This window comes from Zonotrichia leucophrys, chromosome 20, assembly GCF_028769735.1.
Source record: "Zonotrichia leucophrys gambelii isolate GWCS_2022_RI chromosome 20, RI_Zleu_2.0, whole genome shotgun sequence".
In the NCBI taxonomy this organism is placed as follows: Eukaryota; Metazoa; Chordata; class Aves; order Passeriformes; family Passerellidae; genus Zonotrichia; species Zonotrichia leucophrys.
The window spans coordinates 13,919,027-13,939,273 of record NC_088189.1 but is presented as its reverse complement, the minus strand read 5'-3'; the positions used below and the strand labels follow the sequence as shown (position 1 = coordinate 13,939,273).

At 43.7% G+C, this 20,247-nt stretch overlaps 3 protein-coding genes across 5 annotated transcripts in view; 2 read left to right on the top strand and 1 right to left on the bottom strand.

Annotated features, from left to right (window-relative positions):
* RBM39 (RNA binding motif protein 39) overlaps window positions 1–1,040 on the top strand; it is a 28,606-nt gene extending 27,566 nt beyond the window's left edge. For both annotated transcript variants that reach the window (XM_064729820.1, XM_064729821.1), the window contains exon 17: window positions 55–1,040. In XM_064729820.1, coding sequence (XP_064585890.1) covers window positions 55–155 — 101 coding nt within the window. In that variant the 3' untranslated portion in view covers window positions 156–1,040. The remainder of the gene's footprint in view (window positions 1–54) is intronic.
* A 1,476-nt stretch (window positions 1,041–2,516) lies between these two features.
* On the bottom strand, window positions 2,517–5,149 carry ROMO1 (reactive oxygen species modulator 1). 2 transcript variants are annotated; one of them, XM_064729823.1, is made up of 3 exons: window positions 5,032–5,149; window positions 4,287–4,417; window positions 2,517–2,708 (listed from the first exon to the last, which is right to left on the bottom strand). In XM_064729823.1, the coding sequence occupies exons 2-3, from the start codon at window positions 4,415–4,417 to the stop codon at window positions 2,600–2,602; spliced, it is 240 nt and encodes a 79-aa protein (XP_064585893.1). In that variant the 5' UTR covers window positions 5,032–5,149; the 3' UTR covers window positions 2,517–2,599. The 2 variants fall into 2 exon arrangements, with proteins under 2 accessions (XP_064585893.1, XP_064585894.1); XM_064729824.1 differs by lacking the exon at window positions 5,032–5,149 and adding an exon at window positions 4,669–4,793.
* NFS1 (NFS1 cysteine desulfurase) lies at window positions 5,092–19,685 on the top strand. Its single transcript, XM_064729822.1, has 13 exons — window positions 5,092–5,250; window positions 5,348–5,415; window positions 6,169–6,285; window positions 7,639–7,722; window positions 8,388–8,540; window positions 9,458–9,551; window positions 12,108–12,242; window positions 13,688–13,845; window positions 15,258–15,363; window positions 15,525–15,606; window positions 16,962–17,045; window positions 17,172–17,261; window positions 17,883–19,685. The coding sequence occupies exons 1-13, from the start codon at window positions 5,136–5,138 to the stop codon at window positions 17,944–17,946; spliced, it is 1,350 nt and encodes a 449-aa protein (XP_064585892.1). The 5' UTR covers window positions 5,092–5,135; the 3' UTR covers window positions 17,947–19,685.
* Window positions 19,686–20,247: the final 562 nt, after the last annotated feature.

Here is a 20,247-nt window from a genome sequence, read left to right as displayed (position 1 = left end):
ATCCATTACAGAAATGACAAACACTGATGTTTACTTTTTTCCTCTTGTGATTAGGTAAAATGATTACAGCAGCGTATGTACCTCTTCCAACATACCACAGCCTTTTCCCAGACTCTATGACTGCAACCCAACTACTGGTTCCTGTTCGACGATGAAGATTAATTTAGTCAGTTTTGTACATAGGTATTTTTTGGAGGAAGATTGAGTTATCTTTTATTTAGATAAAACTAAAGGAAAGGATTTAATGTCATTTTGTGTACACTTCCTGCTATCTTTAAAAATAAAATGAAGTAAGCAGAAATGCAGTGTGTTCATTCTCCCTAACTAGCATTTCCACTGTATACAAAGCTGTTGACTTCTTGTTCTGCCTTGTAATTCTTGTACATTGACAAAGGTGATCTGTAGGAACTGAGAAGTAGCTCATAGATAACAAGTACTCTGTAAAAGGCAGATGGGACATAATGACATTTTTAATGTTTCATGAGCCTTTCTTTTAATGCAGCAAAGACATTTTACATTTCACTAAATGTGGGTGATCTGCACAAGGGTAGTATCAGAGAGAGACTGGATGAAGGGACATATTTAGTGTTTTTGTATAAAGGGAAAATCCAAAAAGCTACTGAATGCTGACTGCAGACAGCTACTCAGCTTGCTTTGTGCCGAATAATTGGTAAGAATAGGAGGATTGAAGGGTTTTACTTCTTGATGGTAACTTTTGATTATTGTATCTGTAAAAGTTTCTTTGTAAATACTGTGAGGTGTGTCTAAGTTTCCAAACAAAACATCTCTGCATTTCCAGATGAGTGCAGTGGGGCAGAGCTGGAGGATTTCAGCCAAGTCTGAAAATGGGTAGGAAATACAGAAAAGTGTTTTGTTCTGGTTGCATATAATCTTTGCTCTTTTTAAGCTCTGTGAGCTCTGAAATATATTTTTGGGTTACTTCAGTGTGTTTGACAAGACAGCTTGATATTTCTATCAAAGACTTTCATATTGCAACAATCTTTGTAAGAACCACTCAAATAAAATTCTCTTAAAAAGGCCTTCATGAAGTTTTATTTCTCTGCTCTCCCAATGTGATTTAGGCAGTTGTGTGCTTAGGCCTGGAGGCGAGTGATAGATGCTGTGCAGTGCCCAGTGTCTGGGATACGACTACACAGGATGCAGGTACGCCCTGGGATGTCATGTGCTCAGAGTACATGCAGAAGCTGTTCCCAGCCCTCTGTGCAGTGTGACCATGGTTGCTGAGGATCTGGGCACAACTCCTGTCCTCAGGCATGCTTAAAGTTCAGTCCAGAGACAAAGCCCTCCTGCCCTCCTCCACTCCCATCCTTCACAAATGGTTGAGAGTCCTGGGGCTGGAGGAGTCAGTTATGTTTGCTTTCAGTCTGGTTTCTAGAGGGAAGCTGCCCCTGTGCTTTGCTCCTTCTATCCCTGTCCCACCTCCCTGGCCTTTTTAACCACTAAGAAAAGACCAAGGTGGAGAGTAGGGAGAACAGAGCATTCCTTGGCAGTGGGTGAAGGTGGGGCAGGCAGCAGTGCTACGGGTGTTCTGTAGTATTGCGGGGAGAGGATCTGCTCTGCAGCCTCCAGGGCCGTGGCTGTCCTTGAGCTACAGTGTGGCAAGGGCCTGTCCTTAATCAAAGAACTTGGAGCAAGCAAAAGGTAGAAGTGGAGAGGGGCTGGGAATACAGCAGGATTCTGGGAATAGTAACACAGCTGAAGAAGTAAAACTGGCTCTCTAGGTGTGCTTTATCTGAGAACAGGCTTTGAGTCATGAATTTGTGTTTCTGCCTTAAAAACTGGGGAAAAGGCACTTGTACCAGGGCCAGGCTGTACAGGTGCCAGTTGAGGTAGTGCTATTGCTCACATGTCTTCCTTACACAGAACTAAAGGAGGAGCAGAAAGAGGCCTTATTTCAAAAGGCAATTAGTGGAAGACTACAACACCCAACACCTTTCCTAGGTCACAGCTGTAGGCAGTGCTTCTGGGGGTGGGGAGGATGAGGAGGGATTCCCATGCTCTCCTAGGGAAGTCCTGACCACCTTGTAGGCCTGCTAAACCAGAATGAAAGAAAAGGCTTTGTTTCTGGGAGCACAGCTCTTGTGGGAGCTGCCTGGATCCTGGGGTCCCTTACACTGTTGCGGGCACCTGCCTCATGACACTGTGAATTCAGAAATGTGACCAGCTTCAACCCACCTATTTTTGCAAGAGGACAGAAATTTTATAATTAATCTGAAGTATCCACCATCTAACTTTACTAGACTGAGGACTGCAAGAAGGGACAAAGCAGCTCCACATCCACATCGGCAGTGTGAGCTGCCCAAGTGCCAAAGGGGGAAACTTGTGTGGCGTATTTCTATCTGTAAAACAGGAACTTCAATGTAGTAAAAATGATTATTAACTCTCATTGTTTTGGGAGAAAGAGATGGGAAGAAAGTAGAAATTTTGTAAAAGGTATGCTTACAATCAGCAGAGCACAGAGGGTAGGACTGTGCTGTTTCATTAAGAGCTCTCACTTCCAGGTATCTAAAGATTTTATTATTGTACAGTGGAGGAATGGCTGGGTGGGGGCACTCTGGGATAAATCCCAAACTCCAGATTAGCAGCGTATTCCCATACCAATGGCCATGAATGTCCCAAACGTCCCACCGCTTTGCATCATCGTTTTGCCAACTCCACCCATCAGCTCTCGTCCTCTCATGCCAATCCTGAGATAAAGAAAATCACAGGGATTATATAAAAGCTGAAACCTGACAGATCACAGACATGCAGCAGAAAACATCTGACACAATCAGCTCATGGTTGCAAACTGAACACTTCTACGTCTACATCTGTGCAATTGTACAGCTGCCTCCCCAGAGACTGGGTGCAGTGCCCTGTGCTACTGCAGGGGCTCTTGGGTGGCCCCCACCTCACATGGCCCATGTGTATTTTTCCTGCAGTGGAACCTTCCTGCCACACCCTTAGCAGGCACAGCTTTGCATCCTGGTCTCCCAAATACCCTTAATATGGGGAAAAAATGCTGGCCAAGTATTTCACTTGCCAGAGTACAAAGAGTTGTCTGAGCTGTTGTACTGCCATCCTCTCTAGCTACAGTGGCAATCTTTTTAATATCACCTTAAAATTTTAAAATCAACTTAAATTTTTATTTACTACTGACTCTGCATTTTTAATGTGGGACACCTGAAAGGCCTAGAAACTTCAAAAAGTGTTTCTGTTCTCCATTTTTCACTTACCTGAGGTCAGACTAAAACAAAAAGAATTGTTCGGTCTCAAGAAACTCTTGTAATATTTGGCTTTTAAACAGTGCAGTGACTTAAGAGTCTAAGGAATTTCATGCACTTCATTCTTAAAACATGAGATTTTCTCTCAAAAATAGAACAGCACAAGTACTGCAGCTGTGTCATTCAAGTACAACAGAACCACTCTGATTCTTCTAAATGCTCTTAATATGTATCTTCTGCCAGCACCATGCTGCTTATCCTCTGGGAACTGAGAGAAATTAGAAAACTTCAAACTCCCATTGGATTAACATTTGTACCTCTTCCTCCTTCACCCCACTACCAAATCATCTCCCATGTTTAATCACAGGTAAAAACCATCAAACAGAGTTCTGCAAAGTATGAAAGAGCTGACTTTAGTGATTCTTTGTCACAGATGATGTGCAACACCAGTCAACAGTGCCAGAGCAAACACAGAGCAACAAACACAGCTTGTTTTCATGTCAGCATGCTGAGTTCCAGGGGAAGGTGGAATATTGTCACTCTCCATTGCACAGTGGGACTGTGCCAATGCGAGCCATGGGTGGATCCACACTCCTGCCATTCAGACTCAGGGTCAGTTTGGTAACTGCCTCTGTGCAGGGCATGGGACACACAAAGGGACCACGATGCAGACACTGGGAGCTTACAGAGCACCTCAGGAAGCCTTAGGGCCAGGAGAGGGCTGCACAGGTATCTGCATTGACAATTAATCTGGTTCCTCCTGGAGGTGATCCTCCACAGCCTCAGCTTCCCAATGAACCTTCCTTACAAGAGGCAAGAAAAGGTCTGTGAAGCTGTGACCTCCCGGCATACAGGGCACCCAGGGGTGATGCCCTGCCAGCACCACACTCACATTTTGTAGGCCAGGGGCTTACTGCAGTAGCTGGGAGTCACAGACAAAGTTCCATTCATGGAACCGGCACAGGACCAAAACCAATCCCTTCCCAACCCCACAGCATGACCATTTCTCTCTGGCTATCTCCCTGTCACCACTTGTCTGTGGAAGCCATTTCCTTGGCATACCTGAGGCAGGAAAATGTGCCGAACAGCGCTCCTGCAGCCATGCCCACTGCAAAGCCCATCATGAAACCCATCTTTATTCTGTCGAAACAGCTGGGCTGCGACTGCCCATATGGGCCCACGGTCACAGGCATCTAAAACAGAAAGGACAATACCCACACCGATTTACTGCTTTGTCTAACAGACTTCTATAAGCAAACTGGGCTGGCAGGCCAGGCTGTGCAGCTCAGAGCTTCTCGCGGGTGCAGCGCAGGAGCTTGTGCTGGCTCCCAGCCTTGTTTCCTTGCGTGTCAGATAGGAAGGAGGAGGGAACGATGGCCTCGTTTCCCCTCAACAAGCTCCTGCGAGCGCCGCTGTGGCTACCGAGGCTCTTTCGGGGCCTCACCCTGTGTGTTCTCAGTCCCTAGCGAGCAGCACACGCGGCACCTGAGCGAGCCTCCACTGCTGGCCCAACCTTCCCGGCTGCCGCTTGGTCTCGGAGGCAGAGGAGCGGGCAGTGAACCCTCCCTTAGGGAGATCGAGGCCAGGCCGAGGACTTAGTGCAGATATTCAGGCCGTGGAGGCGTGGACTCCCCGGGAACGGCGGCCATCGCCGTTGCGAGGCGCAAGAGCTCTCGGAGGCGAACCGGGGTCCTCAGCGCGCGCTTCACCTCACTAGCGCCCCGCCCTCCTGCGCCCTACCCCTCCCCCCCCCCCCGTTCACGTTCCCGTTCCCGTTCCCGTTCCCGTTCCCCAGCCCCGCCCGTACCTCGCTAGGCCGCACCGCACCTCCGCCTGTCTGGGCCTCGCTTCCGGCGCGCGCCGTGACGTACAGGAAGAGGGGGGCACGCCCCGCTCTGGCCGTCGCGCGCTATGCTGCTGTGGCGGCGCTTGGCGGCCCTGAGGGGCCAACGAGCCCCGCGGCGGTTCCGAGCGGGGGGACCGGGACCGAGACCAGTACCGAGACCGGGATCCGGATCAGGATCGGGTAAGGCCGCGGTCGGGCAGAGCCCCTGTCTGGGAAGGAACAGCTCCCCCGCTCCTGCCGGCCCCTGACAGCAGCTTTCCCCCTCTTCTCCCCTCAGGGCGAACCATCGATGGCGGCGGTGCTCCTCGGCCGCTTTACATGGATGTCCAGGCCACCACCCCGCTGGTAAGGGCCGTACCGAGCACGGGAAACGGAGCAGGGCCCCACACTCCCGGTTCTCTTGCCCGAGCGGTCGCGTGTGTCTCGAGCTGCCGTGGGGGACAGAGGCGGCGTTCGGCGCCACCTGTAGCGACACAGGCTGTTCCTGTCACCACAGGGCAGTGCGGGCATCCCCCGGTAGGGCTGTAGCTACGCCGGGGCAGCCCCCGGCATGGGCAGCCCCCGTGCCGCAGGGCCGGAGCGTGGCCGAGCCGCGAAGTGGCTCGCACCGACCCCTGCGGGAGTGGAGACAGTTGAGAGAAGCAAGAAGTGAATTCAGCCAAAATACTGATCTGACATTTTTCTTAACATTTTAAGACTTTGGGGTTTTTTTTCTGCTCAGAAGAACGGCCAGGTTGGATGGGGCTTGGAGCAACCGGACCTAGTGGAAAGTGTGGCCCTGCCCGTGGCAGGGGCGTGGAACAAGATAAGCTTTAAAGTCTTTTCCAGCCCATACTGGTCTGTGATTCTGTTTTCTCAAATTATGTTGCTCTTCTTTAACCTTCGGTGCAGATCAGGGTTATGTGCACAGAGCATAACTGCTGAATACTTGTGTTACACATAACATGTAATAGCCTCAAGTTTTTAAGGTCAGGTCTAAGCTAAAGCAAGACACTGCCACAGAAGTGCTGCTGATACTGTGGCAAGGGGGTATGTCCAGAGAGATCACATATAGTTTCCCTTCTCCTTTTCTAAGGCTGGGTGGTTTGTGTTCCACAGGATCCCAGAGTCCTGGACAGCATGCTCCCGTACCTGACAGCCTACTATGGCAACCCCCATTCCAGGACCCACGCCTATGGCTGGGAGAGTGAGGCTGCCATGGAGAAAGCGAGGCGGGTGAGTTGTTGGTTGTTGGTTGCGTTGGTTTTCCTGCTGTTGAGGAAAATTAGGGTCAAAAGAACCTAACAAAAAAAGGAAGAAAAAAACCCCTGTTCTCTGTGGGCTGGATTTAGCAGCTTCCTCTTTGCTTAGCTGAACTTTAGTAGATTTATTGTAGGAAAAGATAGACTCATAGAATACTTCAAGTGGGAAGGGAACCACAAGCATCATGAAGTCCAACCCTGGCCCTGCACAGGATGCCCCAACAATCCCACCACCTGAGAGCATTCTCCAAACACTCTTTGAACTGTGGTAGGCGTCAGGCTGTACCACTTCCCTGGGGAGCTTGTTCCAGTGCCTGACCACCCTCTGGGTAAAAAACTTGTTTCCTACTCTCCTACCTACACGTCCTCGACACAGCTCTATCTGTTTCCTCAAGCCCTGTCATTGGTCACTGAGAGCAGAGAGCTGCCTCTCTGATGCCCCTCATGAGGAAGCTGCAGCCCTCAGTGAGGTCTGACTTCAATTTCCTTTTCTTCAGTCTGAAAGAACCAAGTGACCTCAGCTGTTTGTTTTACAGACTCTCCTCTAGGCCCTTAACCATTTCATGGCCCTCCTCTGGATGTTCTCTGATAACTTCATATCCTTATATAGATTTGCCCCAAAGTGCCCCCAGGACTTGAGGTGCAGCCTCCCCAGAGCAGGACAGGATAGGACAGTCTCCCCCTTGCTCGATTGGCAGTGCTGGGCCTGATATCCCGTAGGACAGACTGACCCTTGGGGCTGCCAGGGCACTACTGGCTTCTGTTGCACTTGCCCTCAGCCCAAACTTCCAGGTCTCAGATTTCTGTGCTGCTGCTCTCCAGCCTCTTGTTCCCCAGTCTGTCTGGGCTCCCAGGGTTCTCCAGTCCCAGGTGTAGAAGCCGGCACTTGCTCCAACAGTGAGATTAGAGCAACTGAAATGGCAGAAACCAATACTGTAAGTAAAAGTGCCACAGTATTATTGGTTTCCTGCAGTCACAAGCACGTTGCTGCAGTCATTGGACTAACTCCATATCTTATCATTCTTCTAATTTTAGGGAAGGATGTTTTTCATTTTTTTTAAGTAATATGTAGTGGGTTTTTGTCTTCTTAAGCTTTTATCTGTGTTATAACAGGTTAATGCTTAATACCACTTCTAATGACTGTAGATTCCTTGTGTATTTTATAATTCAGATATTTAGACTATTTTTAGCATAACTTTGTTAGGTACCAGCTGTAATCCTTTGAAGCTCAAGGGAGTATTCTTGAAAACATTTCACATGTATTTTGCTGTAGTGAATTTATTCTATGTTTTCTTAACAAGTTAAATTTGTATTTCTTTTTAAACAGCAAGTTGCAGATTTAATAGGAGCTGATTCACGGGAAATTATATTTACCAGTGGTGCAACAGAGTCCAATAATATGGCAATTAAGGTAAAAAGTTTATACTGATTCTCATTTATTATGTTAAAATTTTGTATTTAGGAACTGTATGCGTCTCTCAACAATTGAAACGTTAATAATATGTTGGAGTATAACATATGTGCATTTCTGGATTTACTTTTTGTGATACTCTCTTACGTATGTGGAGGAAATACATGGATGAATGTTTTGATGCCTGGGACATGATTTTGAGGGCAATGTAAAATATTTGATGTTTATCTCGCATGCACTAAATACATTCCTTCTGCTTATATAATTAAAATCTTTATTGTGAAATATAGTGGACATGCAGATTAGAAACCTTTTTCTTATGAAGACTAGGTTTTGTATGTAGTATGTGGTTGTTCAGACTTCTCAGTGTTTATGACTCCATTGCAAAAGTTTTCAAAAAAATGCTTTGGTTAATGGCTTCTACAGCTTAACAGCAATAAAGATTTTCACAGAGTTTTTGAGAAGTAAGATGCATTGAAAAGCAGGTGCTGATGGAGATATGTAGTGTGGATTATCTGTCAGTACCTTTTAGATTCATGACTTGGGTCAAACAGGAAAGATCCAAATGAACTATATCTAGGTAGTAATTTCTTATTTTCAATCATACTGTGTAATGCCTGCTTTCTTCAGTGGCCAATTTCTTTTTCATGGACTGTGCCTGACAGGGTGTTGCAAGGTTCTATAAATCCAGAAAAAAGCATATCATTACTACGCAAACAGAGCACAAGTGTGTGTTGGATTCGTGTCGTTCCCTGGAAACAGAAGGTTTTCACATCACATACCTACCTGTTAAAAAAAATGGGCTCGTAGATCTGAAGGTAAGTTGTTACTGACAGAAAGAAACTAAAAAAAGAAGAGGTTTTTGCTTCAAGTTGATGCTCAAAACCTTATGTTGTCTAAAAGGATAATAAATATCACAAAGTAGTATGAGAATCATAGTTAAATCTGTCAGACCTGGAAAAGGATTTTCTGTTCTGTTTAACATCCTACACTTTTTCTCAACCAGAACATCCACCTTCTGTCCCACCCTTCAGCTGCTACTGTGCAGGTGGAGCTGTTGAGTCCCCTATAAGGAGCCCAGTACTTGAGGCACTGTTTCAGTGATTACAGTACTTCCTATGGCTGTCCATGAGCCAGCCCTTCTATGTGTACTGGCTGCAGCCCTAAAATTTAGAAGTTGTATGTTTTCAGTTCATCGCTGACGTCCTGTAGCACAGGGCAGCAACAGTTTTATTCCCAGTCCCTCACCTGCCATGGAGAGCATGGTTTGTGATGGGACCAAGGGATCAGCCTGTGGGCACAGCAATGAGTGGTGTTTTCTGAGCATGTTGCTGCAGATGTGATGTGACTTTGTTTAAAGAGCAGTTCCTTTACAGCCAGCCTCACCTTGGCTGGAGGAGGCTTAAGCTGTACTGTGGATGGTTAATTCATTAAAGAAAATAGTTCTGAGACATATATGGGATATAGCAAAGCCTGTTGAGATTTGATTTAATCAAGTGGGGTGCCAGGTGCATTGAAGGGTTAGGACATGCAGAGACACAGTTGATTCACTCCTCTTCCAACAGGCATTTGATGTTCACGTGGGTTAGTGTTCTCCCCAGAGCTGTGTGTCAGAAACCTAGGTGTTTGTTGCAAATGAGGGACTGGTGGTTGAGTTGCTGGTAAATTGAAGATGTGCACAGGAATCCTGCTTCTCTGTTAGTCACAACTTTTGTCCTTCTGAATCTTTCGCCAGGAGCTGGAGGCTGCATTCCAGCCTGATACAAGTTTGGTTTCTGTAATGACTGTAAATAATGAAATAGGAGTAAAGCAGCCTATTCATGACATTGGTAAGTACACTGTGGCTTCTAGATGCCAACTAAGGTTGCTTGTGCTTCATTTTAGATAATGTTTTAATCTCCAAATGGTACTGATGCAAAAGATTAGGTGTAATATAGCAAAGGAAAAATAATAACATAAATATTTTAAAATAAAAAATGTACTATAAATAAATAATACTACTGTCCCAAATAAAAATTGATTTCAAAGGGAAATGGGAATGAAATGTACTACCTTTATGGTGAGCATTGCAGCAATCATTGCTCTGGACGGATCAACTGCAATTCATTGGATTGTACGATGGATTAAAAAATTGTACAGAATAACTGGCCAAAATTGAGCTTATATACCATAATGATTTATTGAGCGCTTGTAGTGTTTAAGAGGAGAAATGTGCAGGATTTGGAGTGGGAGAGGATAGTGAGCACCACACTTGGACAATCCTTCCCCCAGTATTGCCGTATAGAGTCATGAACAATTGCTTTGTAGGCCAAAAGCCCACTGAAGAGCTATGCTTCTGGAACAGGAGGCAGGGAGAGGGTGAGCCAGGCTCTGAGCTGGCAGGTAGAGTGACAGGGACCTCAGAGCAGATGAAGGGAGACCCTGGAGAACCACGGTTGTTGGAGCAAACAGGGTGAGCATGTGCCTCCCTGATGATCCTCCAGATCCCTGAATACCATGTGATTTGTTGATAGTTTACTGTGACAGTAGCAAAACATATACAGATACCCTTTCTGACCTAGTTTAACCCTAGCTGGCAACCAAGCACCTTGCAGCCACTCAGTCACTCCTCTACCAGCAGGACGGGGGAGACAATTGGAATGGTAAAAGCTAGAAAACACAGGGATTGAGATAAAGACAGTTTAATCTGGAAGGCAAAAACCGTGCACACAAGCAAAGAAAAACAAAGAATTCCATACTGCTTTCCATGGACAGGCAGGTGTTCATCCACCTCCAGGAGAGCAGGGCCCCATCCTAGTGGTGACTTGGGAAGACAAACACCATCACTCCAAATGTCTCCCCCTTCCACCTTCTTCCTCCCAGTTTTCTATACTGAAAGTGTGTGGCATATGTCATATGGTCTGAAATGTCCCTTTGGTAAGTTTGGGTCACCTGTCCTGGTTGTGTCTCCTCCCAGCCTCACATACCCACAGCCCCCTTGCCAGTCTGGCCATATGAGGGGCAGAAGAGGCCTTGGCTCTGTGCAAGCCCTGGTCAGCAATATCAGAAACATCTGTTATTACCCCTGTGTTCAACACAAATCCAAAACACAGACCTATACTAGCCGTTGTGGAGGAAGTTAGCTCTACTCCAGCCAAACCCAGCACACCTTCATATTCAAGATAGCCTTTCATAAGATGTTTGAGTTTTTGGACAATATTTGGACTGCTCTGGAGTACATATTCCGTAGGGTATTGTTTTCTTAGGCATGTGGCAGGCATCTCATGTATCTGGTTTTCTTCCTTAGCTGCTGCATTTATTTCTTTTTTCTTTAAGCTCAAAGCATTATTTTTGCCAAAGTTTTTCAAGGTTGGTTGTGTTTTTTTGTTGACAAGCATTTGACCACCAGTTAATTGCTTATAGCCCCAGGGATTCTTTTTTTCCTCCTGTGCTTATATTGTCAAGGTCCTTACTATGGTCCCATGTTTAAATGCCAGAGACAGCTGGTGCCAGCTGTAGTTCCCCTGGTATGTTCTCCTGACACCTTGAACAGGTCCAACAGGCCAGGCCTGAGGCCTTGCAGAGGGAACCTGAGGCCCTGCTACTGTGTGACTTGTGGCCTGTGGCCTGACCTTGCTGGACCATAGGGGGGTTACTTATCCTGTGAAGTACCACGTTGAAGCTCTTGTGCAGAGGAGAGGTCTCGGATACAGCTGTGCAGATCCTGTGGAAGATGTATTGTGATTTTTTTGATGATACAAATAAATAATACTTACGCTTTCTGTCCATGAACAATACATTATTTCTTCATATATTTTAGCCTGGTGACCAGCTCAGCTGACTTCATGTGGTAGTAATAAGTGTGTGTGTGTGTGACAATTCTGAGAATGTTTTTGAAGCTGAGTGCTGGAAAACTTGGAAAATAGAGGGAATGACATAAAAATATATGGCAAATAGAAACTTGAAAGGAAGGCTGGCTTGTACTGGATGTTGAAAAGCAAAAGAAGCAAGAAAAACCAATATTTTCCAACTGTGGAGTCATTTCTGTGTGGAGACTTTGATATTTCATGTAAACATTTGTTCTTAAGCTTGTTAGGTGTGGGTTTGGAAATAATCTCAATTCTGAACAGTAGAAGACTTTTTAACTTCTCAGCTGGAGAAATTCACTGTAGTCTTACCTGCCTAAACCTGTGCCAAAGCATCAAACTACAGTAGCCCCTGCACAGCTTTAGCCACTTCAGTGTAAAAGAAACATCACAGCCCCCATTTCTGCCTTTGTCACCTCAGATAGCTCAATAACTTCCTGTTGGTTTAGATTCAGTCATGCTTTAGATCCAGTGCTGGAATCTTTGGGATCATAGCAATTAGTTAAGGTAATCTGGTTTTGGTTTGGTGTTTTCTTGCAGGTGAGATCTGCCGTGCACGTAACGTTTTCTTCCACACGGATGCTGCACAAGCGATTGGTAAAATTCCTATGGACGTCAACAACATGAAAATTGACTTAATGAGCATCAGTGGCCATAAAATTTATGGGCCCAAAGGTACTCACTGAAGTGCTTCATAGGGAATTGTTGTTTCCATGCCTACCTTAAGGTAACAACACAAGGTGTGAAGTCAAAGCCATTTGTCACAGTGTCAGTTACTTGAGCTGTAGAAAGCTGTTCTGAATGGTGTTGGACAGACTGCAGAGTAGCTCAGGCACTGCTGCCAGCGTAGAGCTGCAGGAAGTAGATCTTCAATGCTAGATGGGTTGAGGTGGCTTCACTGAAAGAAGAAAGAGTGTTGTATGATGGTGGCAGCATAGCAGCAGTGGGTTTTTCAGGAGTCATCTGCTTGGTGTGAAGCAGAACTAATGCTGAAATTATTGAAATGAAATCACTTGGTTATAGAGCAAAGTTTAGACCAGAGTGTGATTTGAAACAAGGAGACCAAAAGGTAACTGATAGATGATTTTTGATTGTTATCTACTTCCAGTGGCTGCATTCCAACAACTCCATTTGTGCATTTTCTTTGCAGAATGGGGTTTAATATCCAGCTATACATTTTCTGGTTGACTGACAAATACTAAAAATCCAGCTATTATTATTGTCAAGGTCTATTTGGCTTGTGACAGTGGGTGTTAGAGAGCCAGAAATCAGGTTTGCTGTATGCTATACATACAGCATTTTAACTTATAACATTATATTATATATAATGTTATAAGTTTAATATTATAACTTTTGTTATCCTATTCAGAAACAAAAACCAAAATTCTTATTTTTCAACAAGGGGGTTTTTTTTCTGAGTTGTGCTGAGAGCTGAAGACATTATCTCTGGACAAGGACTAAGTTTTCAACTAGTAATTTTGGACAAGTGATAGACATAAATTTTCACCATTTGTTATGCTGGGAAGTTGCAGCTGTCCTTCCTGTGGTGACAGTCACTTATTAAGTGTACTACCAGAGCACTCAAAGACATGAAAATTTGGTTTCAAGGTGAGGAGAGTAGAGCACTAAAGTGACTGACTAGCAAAACTGGCTTATCTAATCCACTCGCTGAAAATTGTTGCCACTAATGAGTCTTCCTAATGAGAAGAAAGGGAGAGGACTCCTGGAACTGGTGCTGGTCTAGTAATCGAGGGAAAGAATTTGGAAGTCAGTAAGACAACACTGGTGAATGCCCATAAAAACTTTAGTGCAAGGGGCTGAACTTCAGCTGTGTACAGGAATTGTGGGAAGGAGGAGAAGCACTGAGTCCTTGGGTGACTGAAGCAGAGTTGAAGAAACTGAGCTCCCATGGCTGGAGCTCTGCAAGCGTCAACATGGTTATTGGGGACAAGCACCATTTCCTAGAAAGTAATACTGAACTTGTTCACTTTATTTTTCTCCCGTTAAGTGTCCACGTGTGTGTTTGCTGTGGAAATAAGAAATGTTACCAAAGCTTGGAGTCCCTGTTCATAATTTCAGAACTCTGGGCATATGGTAAAACAGCTTTCCTTGCTTCCAAGGGGTTGGTGCTCTCTATGTTCGCCGTCGACCACGTGTCAGGCTGGAGCCCCTGCAGAGTGGGGGAGGCCAGGAGAGAGGACTGCGGTCTGGGACTGTGCCCACACCTCTAGCAGTGGGACTGGGGGCAGCATGTGAAGTGGCACAGCAGGAGATGGAGGTATGTGCAGCAAGAAACTTTTCCTGGGTTCCAGAAAATAGGGTAAAAGCACCATTTAAGTTTTGGATTCCTTAGGTCTTTTTGCAGCCATGTAACTGAATTAAATTTGATTCTCATGTTTTAGCATTAAGTGAATGTTTTGAGAATTTAAGGGATGTTTTTGGGTGATTGTAAGTTCTTTCTAAAGTTTCTTTTTTCTTGAAGAGTCGTAGTTTTCTACAACAAGGCTACAATTGACAGTTTTAGTGAAATATGGTTTTTATGTGCTTGTATTTACTTCTCCATTATGCACATGCGTATTAGCAACATATTTGAAATTACTGTCATGTTTATGTAATGTATATTGAAAAAATAAGACTTCCCAGTCTGTTATTATATGTATTGCACCTATTAAGTGTAATTTCAAGTTTACTGCAGCTTTGCAACTAAGAATTTATTTTTCTTTTTTTCGTAGCTTGGACAGTAAAGTTTACTTGCTAGGTCTGGTGTCTGAGCCTCTGTATGGTGCTACATTGGTTTGTGAGCACCAATGTTTTCCTTACAGCTGGAAAGTAAAAATACTTACAGTGACAATGGGATGCATAGGCCAGATACCTGCACCCAAGGATCAGGCTTCTTTCCAGGAGATAAGCAGAAGAATTCCACCTTCTGAGCTGTGTGGTTATGGAAGTTGAGGCTAGGGAGCCTGCAGAGTCTGAATTCTGCACAAACCCCCAATCTGGATTCTCCTCCTTGCCTGGCAGAATTACGGCATTTTAAAACCAACTGGTGTTGGAGCTAGCCTGGTTTTCTTTTAACTTTTTCAAGTGTAAACAAGCATGAATTGCATGTGTGCATGTGGCCAGTCCTGTGTGCCAAAGCTGATCCTACACTTTACTGCTTTCTTGGTATAAATGACCTCATTTTTCAGTCTAGAGAAAGACACTGCACATGGGCATGTGTCTCGCCGTGCAGGTTACTTATTGTAAAAGCTGAGTTCATAGTCATTTGCAAGTCCATGTCTTTCTGTGGTACAGTTAGAGAGCTCCTGGGAAATAAGAGGCACTTGTAATAGGAGCCCTTTCTTGTGTGCAAAATGCATCATCTTCTGCACTGCCTAACTTGTCTTGAAACCCAAAGAACTCAATGCTGTTATGAAAGTCGGTTTGGCAGCTTGTGTAGGTAGATCTTTCTGAATGGTTTGAAACATTTGTGAAGACTGAGCTAGCTACAAGCCAAGGGGTTATTCTCTTTTAAAACAGTCTCCAGAGCAGGCAAAGTTTAACAGTTTAAGTTTCAGCTATGTTCATTCCCTTGTCTGGGAATGAAACCCAGTTACTTAATTCTGCTTGCAGCTGGTGACATGCAGCAGTTTGAGTGAGGTCTGACTGTACACTGTTTATTATTTGTGTCTTTTCTGCTTTCTCTGTTAGTATGATCATAAGCGAATCTCACAATTGGCAGAACGATTGGTTACAAAAATAATGAGTGAAGTTCCTGATGTGGTGATGAATGGAGATCAAAAGCATCGCTATCCAGGTAACTCAAGCAAAATTCTGAGCCTGTTGGCTCCTTGGTGTTAATGGCCGTAGCTGAATAATGCACGTGAGCACATGATGCAAATCCTGCCTTGCAGGGGACAATTTGCCTGAGATTTCAGTTGATGGATTCTTTTTTCTGTTTCATTTATGTGTATGTAGGATGCATCAATTTATCTTTTGCATATGTGGAAGGGGAGAGTCTTCTGATGGCTCTGAAAGATGTGGCTCTGTCTTCAGGAAGGTATGTGGAATGTATGGGAAGGATAGCAGTGTATATTTTTGAGAGAAAATAGCATCTGCTAATGAAGGTAAAAGCTAAGTAGTAGTTTCCTCTGTGCCCTGTATTCACATATTCAGTTAATGAGTCAGCCTGGCATTGATTACATTCTACAGTGGTGTTTAGGGACACATTTCAACTGAAGGTCAAATTTTTTTATCATGGGAAAAAAAAACAACAAACAAAACTAAACAAAAACCAACCAAAAAAATATCCTAACAGAAAGACCCCCACAAAACCACAAAATTAACCCAGAAATTCCTACCTACTAGCCTTGCAAACTGGTTATTTGAGTAACCTTAACTTCTACTGGTGACACTTTTATTCTAAAGGCCACCAAAATTTGAACAACTTCTGTCCTTCGGCAGATTTTTACTGCGATTAATGAAGCTGGGCACATATCTGAATTAAATCAGCTCATAGTTCCTGTGTTAAATGCCAAACTGAGAGAGAAAATTGCATGTGCTTTTATGGAGCTCTCCTGACTACAGGAATGATGAGAAATATTTCAGTTACCCAGACAAACCTGATGTTCAGGATGAAATGAATGGAGTGTAAAGATGCCCCTCCTCTCCTTCTCTCACCTTTGAGAACAAAGTGGTCAACATATCCTAATTAGAAACTATTTGGCACTATGAGGAGGAAGAGCAAGTCTCCACATGACTGCCCCTGAAGCCAAACACTTCTGTAATGTGAAGATCTCTTTTGAGTCTCCACTTAGTGCACTGGGGAGCTTTTTACAGCTCTCCAATTGGCACTGCAAGTTGCTGCCTGTAAAAACGGAGTCATGGCCAACTGAGTCATGTAACCAGTTCTGTATACTGCTGCAAAGTGGAAGCTCTCTCTATTGACAACTGCAATCATCTCACTCTGGATCCTTCTGTGCACTGTTTTTCATTTATTTGTTCTGCTGCCAAACAGCAGCTTGTGAAGTCTTTTTTTTTTTTTCCTTTTATGTTCTGGGTGTATTACTTTCTCCGGATAGTTTCTGTCTTTTTTTCACAGCCTCTACATCAGCTACCTCTTAATCTGCATTCCTGCTGCCTCTGTGTGGCATTGTGTTTATTCTTGTGTATTACCTGTATTCTCTCTCCTTTCCTTATACTCCTAATTTATTACTCTCATTTCTCAATCATTCCTGGTTCTTGTATTCTTTTTTTCTGCAGTAGCAGAAATATCACTTTACTTGCTTGTATTCACTTGTGGTTTCTAGGGGGCTGGGGAAGTAGATAGATGGTGTTGTAAAGAGGTAAGTGACCTGTTCTTTGTTGGAGGAGATGAAGCAAAAGTCTGACATTTCCCTGCCTACCCTTTCCTAGTGCTTGCACATCAGCTTCTCTGGAGCCTTCCTATGTTTTGCGGGCAATCGGAACAGATGAAGACTTGGCTCACTCATCTATAAGGTGTGTGGTGTGGTCTGCCCTTATGCTTCCAAATATTTTTCTTTCCTGATAAAAATAAATGGTAGATTTGTTCCACCCTCTTCATGTACTTGTTATTCAGTTCCTTAAGATTTTCTTTTGGTTTAGGTTTGGCATCGGTCGTTTCACTACAGAAGAAGAAGTGGATTATACAGTGCAGAAGTGCATACAGCATGTGAAGAGGCTGAGGGAAATGAGGTGAGATATTGTCTCATTGAACACAAAGACTTCTTAGGTGTGATAATCATGGGAAGAATTGGATTTATTTACTTGCAAGTAATTTGCTTCAAGAATCTGCTGGTGTTTCTCTATATTAGCAACATTGTCCCCCAGGTGGGTAGGAGCCTGATTCTAACATTAGTGACAAATTTCTAAGGAAACAAACCTGACACAAAACTTTTTCTATTCAGAGAAAGAATACGAGTACGGCAGACACATAGGGCAGTACTTAGGAGATTTTAAGCCAGAGATGGTATTACTGAGTTAATGTATTGATAAATTGTTTTATTCTGATGAAACTGAAAGACTGGTGACTAATCTGGACAGTAAAAATGCTAGGGCTCAGTCTCGGAGACACCAGTGCTTTATGCTGAAAGTAGGAGCAGGAAATGAGGTGGAGCATCTGCCCTCTCATCTCTTGTATTTTTGGTTGAGAACACAGTTGAGGGCTGATCACCTGAAGCTCACTGACCTCCAGAAGGGCAAGACAGGCAGATAGATATCTCCTAATTCCTTGTGTCATTGAAAAAATCTGTTTAATTATTGTTGATGATGTCCTGTGCATTTTAGCTACCCTCAGTTTTCTGCTTTTCTTTACAGCCCTCTCTGGGAAATGGTGCAGGATGGAATTGATCTCAAAAGCATTAAATGGACTCAGCACTGAGAAAACATTGCTATCCGTGGACTAGATATGGATTAAAACACATTTTTCTGCACAGTCTTGAGCAAATTATGCAGCACTTCTGTTTTCTGACACTTGCAGTTTGATTGGAGAACTATCTTTACAGACCACAAGCTCTAAGAAGCCAAAAATAAAACTAGTTTTTAACATGGAGAAAGGCAGGCTGATCCAGCATATACTGTGCTTCTGTTGACACACAGAAATTTATGCTAAAATGTAATTTATTCAGAAATGAAATTTCTAATGAGAAAATTAAATCAGTGTGTTACTCCTAGGCCAGTGAATTCTGGCAAGAGGTTGCTTCTCGGTGTGATTCATCCCATGTCACTGTTGTGTTTGCACCACAGACCTGTTGCAAATTTGTTCTGTTTGAGGTAGGTATCCTGCAACATCAGCTGGGTTTTGCCTCTCAAATGCCTTGTACTGCAAGAAATTCTCAGATAGGAGGACACTTGGATCTCTAGAGGAAAGCAATGCCTCAGTGTGGCCATGTGCCTTCACAGATAAGTTTTATGTATAGTTAAGAACAATTTTTTCCCTGAAATTTAGTATTTTTGGCATATTTTCCTTGGTTTCTTTGTGTGTGCATCTTTTGTGTGTGTGTGTGCATTAATTCAAAAGATTCTTCTGTGTTCCAGAGTTTATGATACAATCATGATGCACTTTGCTGTCCCCTCCATTGGTTTTCTTCCATGCAATTTTTCCTTAGTGAGGTTATAAAACTTGAATGACTGGGGGAGGGGATAGGCAGAATATGTCAGCTTTGGTGGCAGCTCCAGTTTGGTGGGAGCATGAGTGGTAGAGGTGGTGGGGAGAGCAGATACAGTGCAATGTCTTAAGGCAGTCTGGGGTTTTGGGTTTTTTTTCCCTCCCCTTGTCATGAGATCTTTGCTGTTACTTGGTTTGCCTATGGGCCCTTGTTTTCTGTCGCTGCAAGGAGTCTGCCCAGCTCAGCCAGTATATTTTGACTGGACATAAGAAAGATAAGAACACCTGGCACTGAAGTTTTCTTTGTCTCACAGACTGTACTGTCTGACTAGAGATTCACATGGGAATCCATTCCCTGCACATGCTGGGGGAAGTATCTGTTAAAGAGGGTTTGATGAGATTAATTTGTAGCAGTGTTTCTCCTTTCTTCCCTTTGGTGATCTTTCCAGTAAGAAACCCAACCCTGTGTATGGCAAAGTGCCTTTTTGTCAATGCATAAACAAAAAGCTCTCAAATTAGTTGTGTTGATTGATGGATGCTGTGTGAGCTGCTGAATTTGGTGTACCCCATAGACAACATGTTCACCTTCAGTATGGGATGGAATCTACCTCGAGGATCAACCATGTTGTGTAAAAGCTGAAGCTGAATCTCACAAGATGGACTGTGTTACAGAAGCTTGTGCATTTTTTGTAACTAAGGACAGATTTAGCCGTTTGTAATGCAAAGCTAATCCCTGGTTGTTCTATTCAAAATTACAAGCTTTAGCAGTTTTAATATTATAGTGCTGGCACCTTATATTTCATCACAATATTTTTTAAAATACCATATGCATAAATACATTTTGGAGGTGTTGTATGTACTCTTTTTCATCCTTGGGCCCCACATATTTTCTGGATTAAGCATGTGATAACATGCTTTCCTAGCATGTTTTAGAAATATATGTTTAGGAATTGTTCTTTGTGTTTTGAAAGTGATAAAAAATTGCACATAAGAATTAAACTTGGCTACTGTCAGTCTTTTTGGATCCGCCTTTTTGGGTGAACCATGCAGGACAATCAATAAGTTGCTGTATTGCAGGTTTCATTAGGCAACAGAAAAGGGTAAGCTTTTCTGTGAGCATTGTAAGAAGTTTGCCATCATCGAGTTGACACTTGACTTTTGAAGAGTGATTCTTCTCAAACTCTGCCTGCTCTAATTTTTTTTAAACTAAAATAACTTAAATTGTGGTTATTTTGACAAAAGGGAACCTCAAATCTTGAAGATTCTGACCACTTCTTATTTGATAAGATTTAAAATAAAAATTCTACATGTAAAGGTTAGGGAAACTCATTCATACTAGTAACAAATGTTTATTTGAAATGTTTATGGGACAAGATAAGGAAAAATGTATAGTGGAGATACTTCCCTCACAACAGAAAGAAGTAATACTAAGGATGAACATCTAGCTGTACCCCACTGAATGCAGATAAAGCCTTTGGGGAATGGGAACTTCAGTCTATCCCACTCTTACTGGTTGGATGCCAATAAATGGTGGTGCATCCCCCCCAGGCTGCACCATGATCTGAAAAATGCTTA